At 36.8% G+C, this 14,732-nt stretch overlaps 1 protein-coding gene across 1 annotated transcript; it reads right to left on the bottom strand.

Moving 5' to 3' along the window:
* Positions 1-856: 856 nt before the first annotated feature.
* LOC149014523 (fatty acid amide hydrolase-like) lies at positions 857-12,914 on the bottom strand. The gene is made up of 21 exons (XM_089155414.1): positions 12,320-12,914; positions 12,170-12,246; positions 11,907-12,016; positions 11,722-11,782; positions 11,024-11,208; positions 10,811-10,940; positions 10,592-10,669; positions 10,360-10,507; positions 9,895-10,007; positions 9,731-9,806; positions 8,444-8,515; positions 7,587-7,638; positions 5,824-5,904; positions 5,589-5,672; positions 5,385-5,488; positions 5,152-5,244; positions 4,226-4,294; positions 3,864-3,928; positions 2,175-2,236; positions 1,451-1,546; positions 857-1,332 (listed from the first exon to the last, which is right to left on the bottom strand). The coding sequence occupies exons 2-21, from the start codon at positions 12,243-12,245 to the stop codon at positions 1,270-1,272; spliced, it is 1,818 nt and encodes a 605-aa protein (XP_089011540.1). The 5' UTR covers position 12,246; positions 12,320-12,914; the 3' UTR covers positions 857-1,269.
* Positions 12,915-14,732: the final 1,818 nt, after the last annotated feature.

The following is a 14,732-nucleotide window of genomic DNA, read 5'->3' as shown; positions in this document are numbered from 1 at the left end:
AACAACATCTTCAAGGTTAGAAGTCGTATGTAAGGGTCGAACCCACAATCTCTCCACTGAAAAGTATGAAACTTACCACTCTACCAAAATCTCCACCGTTGGATTGTTTTTGCTTATCCCTAAATATCATTGGGTCACTTAAAACTATAATAAATTATTACTTGAGCTGACAACTTAGAGGGCTTGTCTGATATTTTGGTGAAATTCGTCGTTTATCTTGTTTCGACGGATAGAGAAACAACGAACGTCACCAAAAAATTGCCCTATACCTCTTGATCTCAACTCTTGCTATTTGGCTCACAGCAGATGAAGCAAAACCTGCCAACGAGAGTGGCATAGCCAAATTCACAAACATTATGTTTTTTCTTGCTTTTGAAAGTTGTATTTTTTTTTTTTTTGAGGGTGGAGCCTACTACATATACCATAAATAAGAATTAAACTTATATAGCCTTCACTAAGAGATCTTCATTATAACCAAATTACTGAATTTCCTATTCGCCATGTTGAGAGAGGCTTTCCCATGCAGTCCTGGCTGTCCAGATTTATGGAGCTATACGGAAGACCACTTCAGTCAAACTGATAGATGGGCATGATTAACAATGATCCCATATTTCCCTTACAACAACTGTACATGAAGAGAGAGCATTTTTGGCGACGCTTTTCTTTCACAGGAGCAGCTTGAGATATCAAATGTCACCCTAAGCCATGAAGTTGTTGTATAGTAGAATCAAATGAAGGACCAATTATTGAATTTCTTTAAGAAATATCCAAGAATTCTCAGCAGAGAACATGTTATTTCAGATGACACTGGAGAATAAAAAATCCAAGCGTTAACAATATCAGAACTTTAGGAAAATACAAGTGCTTTGTGCTTGGATTTTCCGAAAAACTGGTTAATAGAAGGTATTCAGGTAAAGATTATCTTTCCTTTCCGTTTGAAACCTTGGCATAGATCTAAATTACGATCATACCGTAGAGATCCAATGAAAAAGAAAGGAAAAATGGCTAATTTTAGTTTTTTAACAGTCTGGGGAATGGAAATGGAATTTCCTTTTGGTTCTCCCCAAAACAACCATCTTTTTTTAAACCCATTTTAAAAGAACTCGAAATAAAAATTCAAAAAGTGAAAAAGAAATTTTTTTTAGTTCTAAAAATTTTCAAAGAAAAAAAAACCAATGAAGAATGTGCAAATTATTCAAATATGATTAGGTCAGACAATTCCACAGAGGAAAGGAAACTGGCGTGGTGCATTAAATGTTTTGCAGCACTCTAGTTTCCCTTCAGAATATCATAAAAGGTAGATGGCCGCCTCCTAAAATCTGAAGATAGTTCCTGAAAATGGAAGGGAAATGTTGTATATCAACTCTGTGCTCTTCAATTGCAAGAAAGAAAATGGAACATTAAGTGGCAATAGCTCCTCAAACAGCATACATATCATAAATCATCCTACCTCCACTGCAGCAGCCAAACGCAAGATTGATGCTTCAGCCCATGGACGGCCTATCAGTTGCAGGCCAATTGGAAGCCCTTGTTTGTCATGACCAATCTGAATATGCAACAACATGTTAGGAAAGGATCTCTACATACAACAGTACAAGCTCATATTGAAGATTTGTCTGAGCTGATGGAAGGAGGGTCTTGAAGTGCTCTGGACCATTTCTGGGCCAAGGATCACTTCTAACAAAAATCAGTCCTAAACTGCAATCTAAGAGATGCAAGAAACCCACCCAATTTCAATTGGCTCCAACTCATAGAAAAAGAGAGAGAGTGAGATTTTTTGCTTGCAGAATTGGAATCAGCTCAATGTCAGCTTTCTTATTAGACTGGAATCAGATAGGATCCATCAGGGTAGAAAACATGCTGCTTGACTAAACTCGTTTTGGAATTTAGGGGTGTTGAAAAAGAACATAATTTTAATCAACTACAGAACCTGGATGGGAAGCTTCCCAGTTATGAAGAAATTCAGATAAAGCATGTTTAGTCATTTGTAACAAAACCAGCAGGTAACACAAGAAATCTTATCTCTCCAATACTTTTTGTCATAATGAAGCCAATGTGGATCTTATACCACTTGAGTTTAGGGTAGGCCTCTCCAATAAATTATCCATGGAGATCAAACATTAACTACAGAGCAAACTTGGAGAATGTATGCATATAAGATAAGTTTTACCCACAGGGACAGATATTGCAGGGAGTCCAAGAAGATTAGCTGCGAGTATGAACCGCATGAGGTATGCTGAAATTGACACACATAAAAGCATGACATTAGATGAACAAGAAAATAATGGATGTCAAAAGTGAAAACTAAAGTTGTCAAATATCACCCAGTAACCAATGGGAGGCTATGTTTTAGGTCCATGTGGTTGGATGTAAATTATTGCAAAGTAATGTTAAAGTTAATAACAATGCAAATCTATCTAGTCATGATCAAAAGTAATTGTACAGTAAACAATACACAGATATAGCATCTAAATTTTTCTTCACTCAACTAAATTTTATTATTGGACCACAGCAAAGAAATACAAAAATGCAGAAATTTGCTTCAGTTTTCAACCATTCTCTAAGACGTTATCTTTGCTTTGAATTTGGATTTTCTTATAAATATAATTTGCATTATTTCTCATCACTTTGTAGTCGATCAAATGGTACCCTTTGCTTTTTGAAAAGCACAATTTCAAGAATTAACTTTATGTGCACAGTTAAGCTATTTTTCTTCCCTCAACACTGAAAAATGGAAATAAAAATATATCTTAAGAAAGAGAAATGTGCTAAAAGACAAGGCTAGAAAAGAATGGGACCTGCAGAAATTAAGAGGTTATTTGGAATGTCATGTTCAGATTAATTCAGCACCATAAGCCTTTGGTGATTCACGAGTATCTAAGCTTTTGGCTGGCTGAATACAGCTTTATCTGAATGTACTTTAAAAGTATAAGAGTTCCTGACAGCAGGTGATTCATCAGGTGATAGGATGACTTCGCAGAGACTAGGGAGTGATAGAGTTAAGGTTTCCTATCACCAATAGAATCTCCAATGAAGACTGCACGAGATGAGAACTAGAATCTCTTACTAGATTTGGACCAGCAAACACTGGAGCATCTAGACCTGATAAGGATGTTGGAGCACTCATGAAGCCATTAGCTTCATCTGGTCAATGGTTCTTCTCGACTTTATCTATACTGTATTGTACAGTGTGCACATACAATACAGTTTGGATTTATCTCTCTTTGCTAATTAATTTTATTTATCATTTAAAAGTAACAATAAATAAATTCTTTTTGTCATCTGAAAAATTAAAAGAGAGAAAACAGAAAACCCACGCTGGTAAGGGACCGAGGAAACCAATACATTCCAATTTGAAGTGAAATCTTCTCATACCCCTCCAAATTAGATAGTCAATATGGGTTCACATAACAGATTGAATCATATTTCAGTGTGGTATAACAGGATACTTGGTATCACTCATGTGCTCCATTTTTTGAGCATTCCTTAATTCTTATCTCAAACAGAACTGATTGGAAGGCAAGAGTCCACGTAGCCGGCCCCATTTAGTTGGGACAAGGCTTATTGTTGTTGTTGTTGTTTAATCTTTAAATTCAAATACCAACATATTTGAAGTTGATTTCATATTTATTTTTAAAAATGTCACTTTACTAGAGTTTCTCAATTTTTTGCATAAGTTCAGTTAACTTTTGTTTGGGCCTAATACCTACAGTAGACTTTATCCGGCATCAAGAAATAAATGCATCCTACTAAGAAAATATTTGGAACAAATGAATAAATGATGAAGCATGGTTGAGTTTGAGTCTGGAGTATTCAGAATAACTGAGAAAAATCAAAATCAAAATGCAGGCATACTGGCAGACCTGAAACTTCGAGATTTGTCTCCCCTAGATTAGCCGAGCTTGGAGGTATTTTAGGTGCTGTCATACTGTAATGCAAACAGAAATTAAGTCATCTAGTATCCATTGTCAGTTTTAAGAAAACATATCATCATTCACACACACACACACACAGAGACATACAATATTTGACCACTTTTACTGTGTGAAAGACACTTGAGCATCTACTCTGTTATGCAAGTTTATCCTTTATGTTAAAAGGAATTGCCTATGAAAAAATGGCAGGAAATGACCGCAAGAAAAAGAACTCGATCTAAAAGCAGCCACAATAATAATTCTATTTTAAGAAGTTATGACCATGATACTGTACTGTTGAAGGATCATACCCAGTTGTTGGGGTTATTATGATATCAACCTTCTTGAAAATTTCCATATGATGGTGCATGATCCGTCTCCTGCATCAAATCCAATCAATTTGAGAGAACACAAGCATAAAATAAACATCAGATAGACAGCAAAAAAAATTAAACATCAGGTATTATAATCAACCATTAAATTGGAAACAGCCTAATTGAGAAACTTTCCACCGATATTCCAAAATAAGAATATCAAAAAAGATAAACAAAATAGAAATGCATACATGGATGAAAAACATATAAGACTACCACCCAAAAAATCTTGTTCTAGTGGAACATTACATCGATATGGAACCCTAAGGACAGCAACGCCTGGCACTGATGTGGCAATATCTAGGGAAAGAACTAAATCGGCAGTGTTTGCACCCTCTCTTTAGGTCTTAGATTTTTCAACTGCTTTGCTTTGTCACATGGCAAACTCTGTTCGGGCTGAAGGTTGAAATGTGAGGAGGGGGTCGTTGGGCTCTACCTACCAAGACTATCTAACCTCCACGTGGCAAACTAGGTGCCTATCAATTTATTTTATACAGACATGCCTATCCAGCATCCAGCAAACCTCACCCTTTGTTTAATCAACATACCAAAAAATATTACATACATCAAAACTACTGAACTGTAAATTAACTTAGGGCACTGTCAGTAATAGCAGTGATAAAATATGACAACAAAGGAGTCCTACGACAATGAGGAGTCTCCCCCAATTGCAGACAGGTCCACCACAAACTACCACTAGCTTTAACAGCCTGAATTTCAACCTCAAAGATTCTACTAAACCTTCTGAAGTTCATCTTTGGAATAATCCAGAGAACCTTGAAAATATCAAATAATTCAAGCTAAGGCAGTAATACTAAGCAAGGAACAAGAATTATTCAACTCAACAAATATTATTTCCACACCTCAGACGCTGGGCAGCAACATAATCTGCTGCAGTAAAGGATCGGAAAAGTGCCAAATTTACGCGAGTATCTAGCGTCAGCCGAGCATTTTTCCTTACAGAACAAAAGAAGACCTTTTAATATAACTCAGGATTATGAAATATGACTAAGAAATCACCATGTTAAATCTCATTAATTAAAGGAACCACATAAAACCACTGGAGTTGTAGACTAATACAAGTAAGAAAACATACCCATCCTCACAGTCGGGATTTAATCCACAAAGTCCTTCAGAACCAATTGAAACAACGTGGGCAATTTGCATCTCACGGAGCTCCGGTATTGCAATCTCTATGATCTTAGAGAGAAAATAAGTAAATGTTGCATATGTTAATCCTAAAGCTTATTTTTCATAAGAGAGGAAAACAAGTTGGAGGCAGCACACATATGAGACTTACTTCACATCCATGAGTTCGTGAAAGCATACTAAGAATATCTTCACACTTATCAGGAATATCAGTTGAGTGGACATCATTAAACCACTGCATACAAAAACCAGGCTATAAAGTTATATTTGGAAATTATGGAAGTAGAAGCTTCAGCCTATCTCAACATAGGAATGAAGTTATACTTGGAACCTATGAGACTAGAAACTTCATTCTATCTAAAAATAAGACAATCTTTGATCCATACCTCTGTGTACTTCCCCAGTCGTAGTGATCGTAAAGCATTTGAACTTTCATATGATGTCAAATTTGGAAAACAAGGGGGTGACTACAAAAAAGAGTTGACAATTGTTTTGATGATAGTTTTTGGGGGTACTAATCAAATTTAATAAGAAGTTAAGCATATAGCAATGCCATGTCTAGGGTACAGAATCCAAATAACAATAAAGCTACAGGTAAGCAAGAGATTTTCAAAATGTGCAAGTACAATCTTAATGAAAGAAACAAAAGAGATCCATAAAAGCATAAATAGTGTTTGCATGATCCATTTGATATGGTCTCATAGTATCATACAGAGGGAGGAACAAAAAAAAGAAGAAAAAAAGGCACGAGTTGCAATCAATTTGTATGGGACAATCATGTGAAACCTTGTCATGAAAACAAAGCATAAATCGGCATCAAAACCAGCAAGTAGCTAGGTTGAAGATAAGGATTTAAATGGAAGCCATCCTTCATAGCTTCACTCTAATGTTATAGAAATCAATACTACGGTGGCCACTTTCTAATTTCTTTTTGTAATATTTCAGTATTCTTACCAAACTGACCTTTTGCAACAAGGTATAATATCTTTATATCTGAGAGACAGAAATGTTAACAAGTCTTAAAGCAATCATAGATGAAGAAGAAAAAAAATTCAAGAATAGCCATTACAGAGACCGGAACAGTAACCAAGAGTTTGTAATCTTTTCCAATAATCGCAACATCATTTCATGAAAACCATAGGAGGCATTCCATTATTTGAACAAAGAAATGTCCTGAAATTAAAACTTAATAGCCAAACTTTCAGACGGCTTCATAATGATTTCCCATGATGTCAGTTGTAAAAGAGAATAGGAAAAGAATAAGAACCCCACCACTCAGCCCTCCTCCCAAAACACAACACATAAGCATGCCAGTACTGCAGTATATGAGGTGAAGTAAATGATCTAACAGCCACAAAAATGATCAGCACAGATCTAAATGAAAAATATAAGGGGTATAACACATTCCATAGTTTCTTCATTTAATATATTGGCTCAAGATATAGCCTTTTCCTACCCAAAAAAATGCATTAGAAGAAAAATGATAGACAAAATAAGGAAAAGTCACAATTATTCTGGTATATATGAAAGGCTTCATTGTTAATGCTGAGAAAAAGGTCACTTGAACTGGTCACTTGAACTGAGGAAGATTAAAAGAAAAGGTAGATGAACAGAACAACAGACTTGGAGCTGAAGTTATGCAAATAGGGACTTTTGTACAGTCACCTTAGACAATAGTGTTTCATTACTTAAACTAAAATACAATATCAAAGTCAGAGAAGTTAAGTCTCATAAACATCAGGCAGATAGATGCACAATCTGTATCATGCATTTTCTTGATGCACTTTCATATCTGAAAAAAATTGAAGGATATGCTTTAGTTTTTACCACTGAGTTAAAACAGAGATATCAATTTCTCTTTGGAAAAAATTATACTTTGTAAAATTAATTAAAAAAAAATCAAAGGTGCATTTTTTTTTTAAGTAGACAGGTTTTAGTTTCTAGGTAAGTTGAAAGGTAGCACACTAAGCACCAGTTCACAAAAAGCCTCAGCCTCAAGAAAGTAGGGAGCAGTCACAAATAAACAATAATACAAACTGGAGTTTTAAGAGGTTGAACGATCACTAAACATGCCCACAGTAATTTCAGTTCAAAGAACAGTAAAAAGATGCTGTGTATATTTAATTGCAGAATAGGTTTGAAATGTTACCGGATTCAAACTGATCCTATCGGTAGTAGATGAGCCCAATATTGCAGCATACCTGAATGATGCATCATTACCGTCAGAACACCATCAAATGCAATAACATTAGTCCCATGAGAGACAGAAACAATTCCCTTTTAACTTCTCAAATTACAGAAGTCAAAAGAGTGCACATATTGGATATCCTGAATGAAACTCCAAATGATACATAAATAAAGTAGTAGTGGAGTTCATAGCAATCAAAATTTTTAATAAGCATACATGTTTAGCTGAGACCAGAAAAAACAAGCAAATGCATTATGTGAGGAGGTAGGGGAAGCCCCCAATCTAGGAAATAAATCCTTCGCAAATCAGGAGTAGCCTGACCAGGATCTAGTTAGGAACCATAAAACCATTAAAGGCATCAGTACTTCAGCAAGATTTTCACTCACCACACATGATTTTATGAGAACTTTTACCATAAGAACTGTTTGGACCATCTCTAGTCACTCTCACTGTTGTTATTACCATCATCATCATCATAATAATAATAAATTCATCATTTTGGCCAAACCAAGTTGTGACTTTGATAATGAATAAATAAATGAGTTACAACAGAAAATTTGCTTGCTAACCACAATAGTAATGGCTCACAAAAGATATTAGAATGAAGGAGTTTGAAATGTTGGACATAGTACATCAACCATTAAATGAAAGAAGTTTATTGGATGGCAAAACAATAGCTATAGCCTACCAGATTCATGACACAGAACAGGCAAGAGGAAAGCCCTAGAGGAAGAGTCAGTCAAATGAAAATAAGACATTGGCAAAGACAGCACAGGTAGTTCAATTCATTCATTAAGCATCCAAGGATGAAAGCTTACACTAGCATAACATCCTCAACTGTTGATGCCATTGGACCAATAATTTCTACAGTCCCACAATCACAAAGTGATCTGCAAAATAAAATTCAGAAGAGCTAAACTTGAACCGGTGATGCGGGATAAAGCCCAAAATCATTCTGAACTTATCAGCTTGACACAAATTGAAATAAAGCTAAGAAGAGCAGTATATTAATGGGGAAGCCTTGGTGCAACAGTGAATTTGCACTATTGCAAAAACCTGAAAATATTCTCTGTTGACAAGCAGTGGTTAAGGCTGTGTATGTTTTCCCCTTGCATACCCTGCAGTAGCAGGAGTTGTGCACTAGGATGCTCTATTCATAAAAAGAGTAGTACATATCATCCTTTTGCCAAAAAACTTGATGCTAATAACAAATATTTGTGTCATTATCTTTAGATGATAAATAAAATTATTTAAATTTCTTCTGTATCATAGGAAAGATAAGAGAACATTAAATTCAACTGTGGATAGAAAACAACTCACCCTTATCCTAGGCTCCCAGCTATGTGGATAGAAAGCTTAGCAATAAATCTTTTACATTCATTAACCAGTGAAACCCAGTTATTCCAAATAAATCTAATTAACTACTTTATTTCTTAGTTGAACATGTATCCTAAATCTATTTAAGTCTGTATCATGTTGTCACAATCACAAAGACCAGTGATCAAGTCCCTTCATCATCACAACCCCCCCCCCCCCCAAAAAAAATCCCACCCCAACCCAAACAAAACAAGAAAGCTTTATAATCCACATAATCAAGGTAATTGATAGCTACATGATAATTGTAGTTCAGTAGTCTCCCCAACTACCCACCCCCTTTAAAGAAAAATCCAGATATATTTGTATAGCCTTCCACTACACCACCTAGATGCAGTTGGGCATCATGAACCATTGGGTACAAATGTTTCAACCTACCTCTCAAGCAAAATATAAAGAGTGATTAACACACAAAAATCTGAGCCTGCAAATAGACAAGAATATCCTAGCCAAACCTAAAGACTTTAAAGGATTCAGCAAGTTAGGAAGTTGGTTTTGGAATTCCCACTTTGTAATGATGTTCTATTTATGTAGTTTTCATTTCCTATACAGTATAACAGGATTTGGTATAATTTTTGACAAAGAAATAACCAGAATGCCACAAATTACTGTTTGAAGTTCCTAAAGTACTAGTATTTTGAATAAATATGACAAAAGGATGTCATCTTCATGAAGATGAAAGGGTAGACAGCAGCCAATGATTACTTAAAATCCTTTGTTCACCAGCTCACCCTTTCATGTCAGTACGCCCATATGTTGTCTTCAACCCCACTATGCCACAAAGTGAGGAAGGAATTCGCACTGAACCTGCCTTTTGCAGAAAAATGAAAGCACAAGATTAGTATAATCTTAAAAAGAAACGATTGCTATCAACATTCCTATCATTTTCTACAACCTCCACCATCTGTTCCTAGTGCAGCTGAACATAGTCCAGAAGCTACAATCGCTGCTGGGCCAGAAGAAGATCCTCCAGTATACCTATCTAGTGCATGAGGGTTCCTTGTTGACCTGTAAGAAGAGAGGTGCAGAAAATGGATTAGTTATAACTTATAAGGTGATTTCGAACATCCCACAGTGGTACAGTATTCAATATTTTGATACAATGAAAAAGGAGCAACAGTAGGAAAAAGACAACACCAACTATCTAGAACATAATTCATTTTATCACCATACGGCATACAGATGCCAACAATTGTGGTACAGGTTAAAACCAGGCTCCCCAATGGCATAGGGAATGGAGAATCCTCGACAAAAAGCTTAAGAGGATTTTGAGTACAAGCTGCAAATGATGCTTTAGTGAACTGTAAAACATGGTTCACACATTCTGGGGAAACCTTAACACTGTTATTCAGATCCTTACCCATAGTTTGGATTGTTTCCAGTAGTCCCAAGGCCCAACTCATGCATGTTTGCCTTCCCAATAAAAATTACACCACAGTTCCGCAATCTTGAAACAGAAACTGCATCTTCTTTAACTGGACGGACCTCATGCATCCATGTTGTTCCACCTGACACATTGAGAGAACCAATTTAAACATGAAGCATGTCTAAGGGGACTAACATATTTGTCAGAATAACAAAAATGATATTACCCTTAGTTGGGTAAGGATAACAGTCTATATCATCCTTGATCGCCATGAATATGCCTTCCAAAATAGAAAGTGGGTTTCCTGCAAAAACCAATGCCCACATTCTTACCAAAAACCTGAGGGACGATAACAACATACTCAACCATCTCCAACACATGGGGCAGCAACATTACTCTATCATGCAGAAAAAAATATACCAAGACCCCCAGCTAGAAAAAGTACCTTCCTTAAACCGCTGTGTAGAAGCAGCAGCTTGTGTCCTCAGCTCCTCAGCATTGAAGCTGATCAAGAATGGCATCCGAGGGTTGTTCTTGTTGAATTCCTCTATGGCTGAGATAACTTTCTCTGCTACCTGTATATTGGAGATCCATTTCTCCCTTCACAGAATTATATAAAGGAAAATGTCACAACACAGCAGAATCTGCATTCATTTACCATTGTTGGGGTCACATGCCCAGATCGATAAGCATGTGCATAATCACGGATCTTCCAGTACAAAAATGGAAAGTCACCAGTCCAGTGCAGTGCAGGATCATAAGGCGGAAGACACTTCAAAGCTAAGTCGACACGGTCAATAGCACCACTATCTTCTTCCACGACAACGACACCAGATTCCCTCTCTACATTCACAAAATCATGCAACCCATGTTACTTTGGCATGACAGACAACCATATATCTATTTAAACCAGTTGCAGGCAGGTTTCTTGTCCTTTCTTTTGCAAGTCCTTCCCATTTTACCAATTTCTGCTTGGCAATGATGCCTCGCTCATTAATCTTACTCCTGATAGCTTTTCACCTTCCAGAAATTTGCATGGCATTCAATCCAAACGGAAAAAGGTCAATTCACTTTTCTATAAAATGAAACCATTTTCCTAGGTGAAGAAAACGTATGCTATCATCTCATTAAGACGAAATAGACAGCTGAATAGAGCAAGAACATGAATCTGCAATATAAACATCATCCTGTGGCCTTTTTGGCCCCTTATTCAGAAACTTAAGCACGAGGTCATTGATGAGTATAAGACTTAAATCAAGTTTCAAATTAAACTTAAATTGGAAAAGATAACAAATATATAGGCCAAGACACCAAGATAACAAATATATAGGCCAAGACACCAAGAACAGGGAAAACCTTGAGGTGGGAATTCGGGTCTAAACATGGGTTTTTCTGGTATCACAGTCCTCCGCAGCATCTGTAAATTAAAACATCGCCATCAATCTCCAAAGTCTCAAACAGCTACCACCAAATGGATCAGACAACACATGAGACTTCACAATAGTATAACTACACAAGTACTACTCAACATAGAACCCAACCTCATTGAATCCGTTCAGCTTCTTCATTGAAGACGTGAGTAAGGACCCTATGAGTGGAGTTTCGACCATCCAAGCGAATAATTTCAATTTGAAACCTGTTAAATGAGGAGCTGCAGGAGGAAAAACAAATAAGAAGATGTAACCAACTCCAACCAAATCTTTCTTGTATTTGTTAGTGCATAAATTGAAACAAAACCAGACCACATTCTAAAACAATCCAATAATTAAGCTGAAGTAACAATAGGCAATCGAAGTGAACAAACCTTTTATGACTTTCTTTTCATACTTGACTGCCGTCAAGTCAATATTTTCCATCGGCAACATCCGCTTCTTTCCCATCCTAAAACAAGCACCCTGAATTTAACACAAGTGCAACATGTCATTTGCGGAAATGTCTGAGAGAGAACTTATACCTTTTGCAAGAAAGCAATGACCGGAAAACGAATTCTCTTTCTCGAATTGTTGCAGACTAACAAGAAGGATGAGCAGCTATATAGTTGGCAGCTCTGTTATTGAGCGCAACCCACTACCCACACCACAGACAATGCGGCGTAAAACGAGATACACAGAACCCACACCTCTTCAACCGTCTCTGGTGTAAAATTCGATGATTTTCAGGTTTGGAAGGAGCAATTGCAGAGTAGAACACGACGGTGCTAGGCCGTTTGGCTGACTTTCTGCACCTAATGAGGACAATTACTACAATTGGCGAAAAAAAAAAGAGGACAATTAATACATGGTTGTTGCTTCTATATTGAAAATATGGATTAAACAAAAATTAAGACAACGTATGCATAAATTTTCTGCTACTCTAGCGAGATCGTCCACAGTTTGAACCCCTTATGGCTTGACTTGGGATTCGTCCCCAATCCCAATAACACAAAGTCAAAGAAGGCGAGTCTAGAATACAAAATATGTCAAAACTCCGATGTAGACAGGATTGCCTAACAAGGATGCCTCAACCATGACTCCGGATCATCTCCCATGACGGGAACACTCTGTGCTCTCCTTACACTTCTCAGCAACAAAATCAGGTAATTTACAAATACAAAAACAACAATAACCCTTGTCCCAACTAAAAGTGATCGGTTATATGGATTCTTGCTCTCCAATCAGTTATGTATGATGTCATACTAAATACAACGTCTAACTATGCATATCCTTTCTCAGCACTTCTACTAAAGTTATCTTAGGGTCTGTCTTTAACTTTTCTTGTTCCTTCATCTTTGATTATATCGCTTCTCCATACAGGGGCATTAATAAGACTCCATTGAACGTAACCGTACCAGCTCAAACGATTTTCTCGTAACTTATCACTTATATGAGCAACTCTCAAATCAACTTTAATGTAATCATTCATTATCCTATCTTTCATAGTTTTGCCCGTGATACATCTTAGCATCCTCATTTATGTTACATTGATTTTATCTATGTGATTCTTTTAATTGTTCAACACTTACACCGTATTATAACTGATTCTATGATGCCAATCTAATCCTACATTTTTAGACTAGCTTGTTCACCTAAATTTGTCCACGGCTTGGGCACCCTTGCCTACTTATCATCGCATTTGGGTGTTGATGCGACACATCACTTACAAGGGACACTTTACCTACCCTTGCCTATTTATTACTACACTCGGGCCTTCGTGTAACACGTCGCTTTTTTTGTTGGAGGACGCCCTAGCATATCATTTATCATATAAGGTCGAATCCATGAAAAGAGTTGGGCCAGATTTTTTTTGGTGTCGAGTGCCGATTGCCGACCTGATCGCACTAATCCTCCTCCTCTAATCGGGTTTGGGATCGGCAACAAACATTGGCGGAGTTAGGTGGGGCGTAAAAATAAAAGAATTTAAAAGGGGCAATACCCAAAGTGGTATCTCTACACCACCCCCACCCCCACGGTATTCTGTGGTCGGGAAGTGTCCAAGGAGCATGTCATGGTCGCTAATCCAAACTCTAACCCGCAGGCCTCAACATATTGTACTGATTTGTACTAACCAGATCCTCTATCCATCACATCGCAACCAAGGTTTGTGCTCTTCTCATACCTCTTCACCACACATTAAGAGTGAAATTAGGGTCCACATTTGATTTATTTTGTCAATACTCAATACCATATTGTATGGTAAAAAATATAAGGAAGAGTACAAACCTCTCCCGAACGAGTTGAGGATCTAAACTTGACTATTACTAGGTGGCATTCATTATAAAAAGAAATAAATAGAAAACTATAACTAGATATTCCTTGAAATCAAATGTAAAAGAGCAGTTTTTTTAAAATACAAAAATCCACAAAGAAAATCATGGACCCAAAAGAAAAGAATGTTTCGATGATTTTTTTTTTGTTTTTTGTTTGCCAACCCCGGTTTATAAACCGGTGGTTCGACCAACGTCGCACACCTGGCTGTGGTGGGTGAGTCTCCCAGCGGGGATTTTTTGCATCCTCAAAGATTCGATACCGGAACCTTGCTTAAGCGAATAAATGACTAATTCCAAGAGCTAGCTCAATTTGTAAATCACAACTTTATAACTTATGAAAACTTGTATTGTCAATGAAAATTTTCAAATTTCCAATTTAAAGGAGGAATATGTCTGGCTTGGGACTACGGGTCCCAATTCTAGGGCAAGCTAGCCAATTTGATTAGTTCCAACTTCCAACCTACTAAAGCCTCTCAATTGAAAACACACCTTATTAGCAAATGGAGTGGTCCAATTGTGGGGTGTAACCCATTAAATGCTTGACATAATTACCAAACTTAGTCCCACCATATTAAATGGGTTGGCAAGTAAACGGTAGCTTTGTCTAGTTGGAAGGGGTATT

The sequence above is a fragment of the Hakea prostrata genome, chromosome 5 (assembly GCF_041222555.1).
Source record: "Hakea prostrata isolate BN-2017 chromosome 5, UWA_Hpros_2, whole genome shotgun sequence".
NCBI classification, from domain to species: domain Eukaryota; kingdom Viridiplantae; phylum Streptophyta; class Magnoliopsida; order Proteales; family Proteaceae; genus Hakea; species Hakea prostrata.
This window is presented reverse-complemented; position numbering and strand designations above follow the sequence as displayed.

Coding starts and splice junctions, on each gene's coding strand:
- LOC149014523 (XM_089155414.1), bottom strand. CDS start 12,245: ATGGGAAAGAAGCGGATGTTGCCGATGGAAAATATTGACTTGACGGCA. Junction 11,783..11,906: donor AGCTGAACGGATTCAATGAG/GTTGGGTTCTAT, acceptor TTTAATTTACAG/ATGCTGCGGAGGACTGTGAT. Junction 10,508..10,591: donor TTATCCTTACCCAACTAAGG/GTAATATCATTT, acceptor TCAATGTGTCAG/GTGGAACAACATGGATGCAT.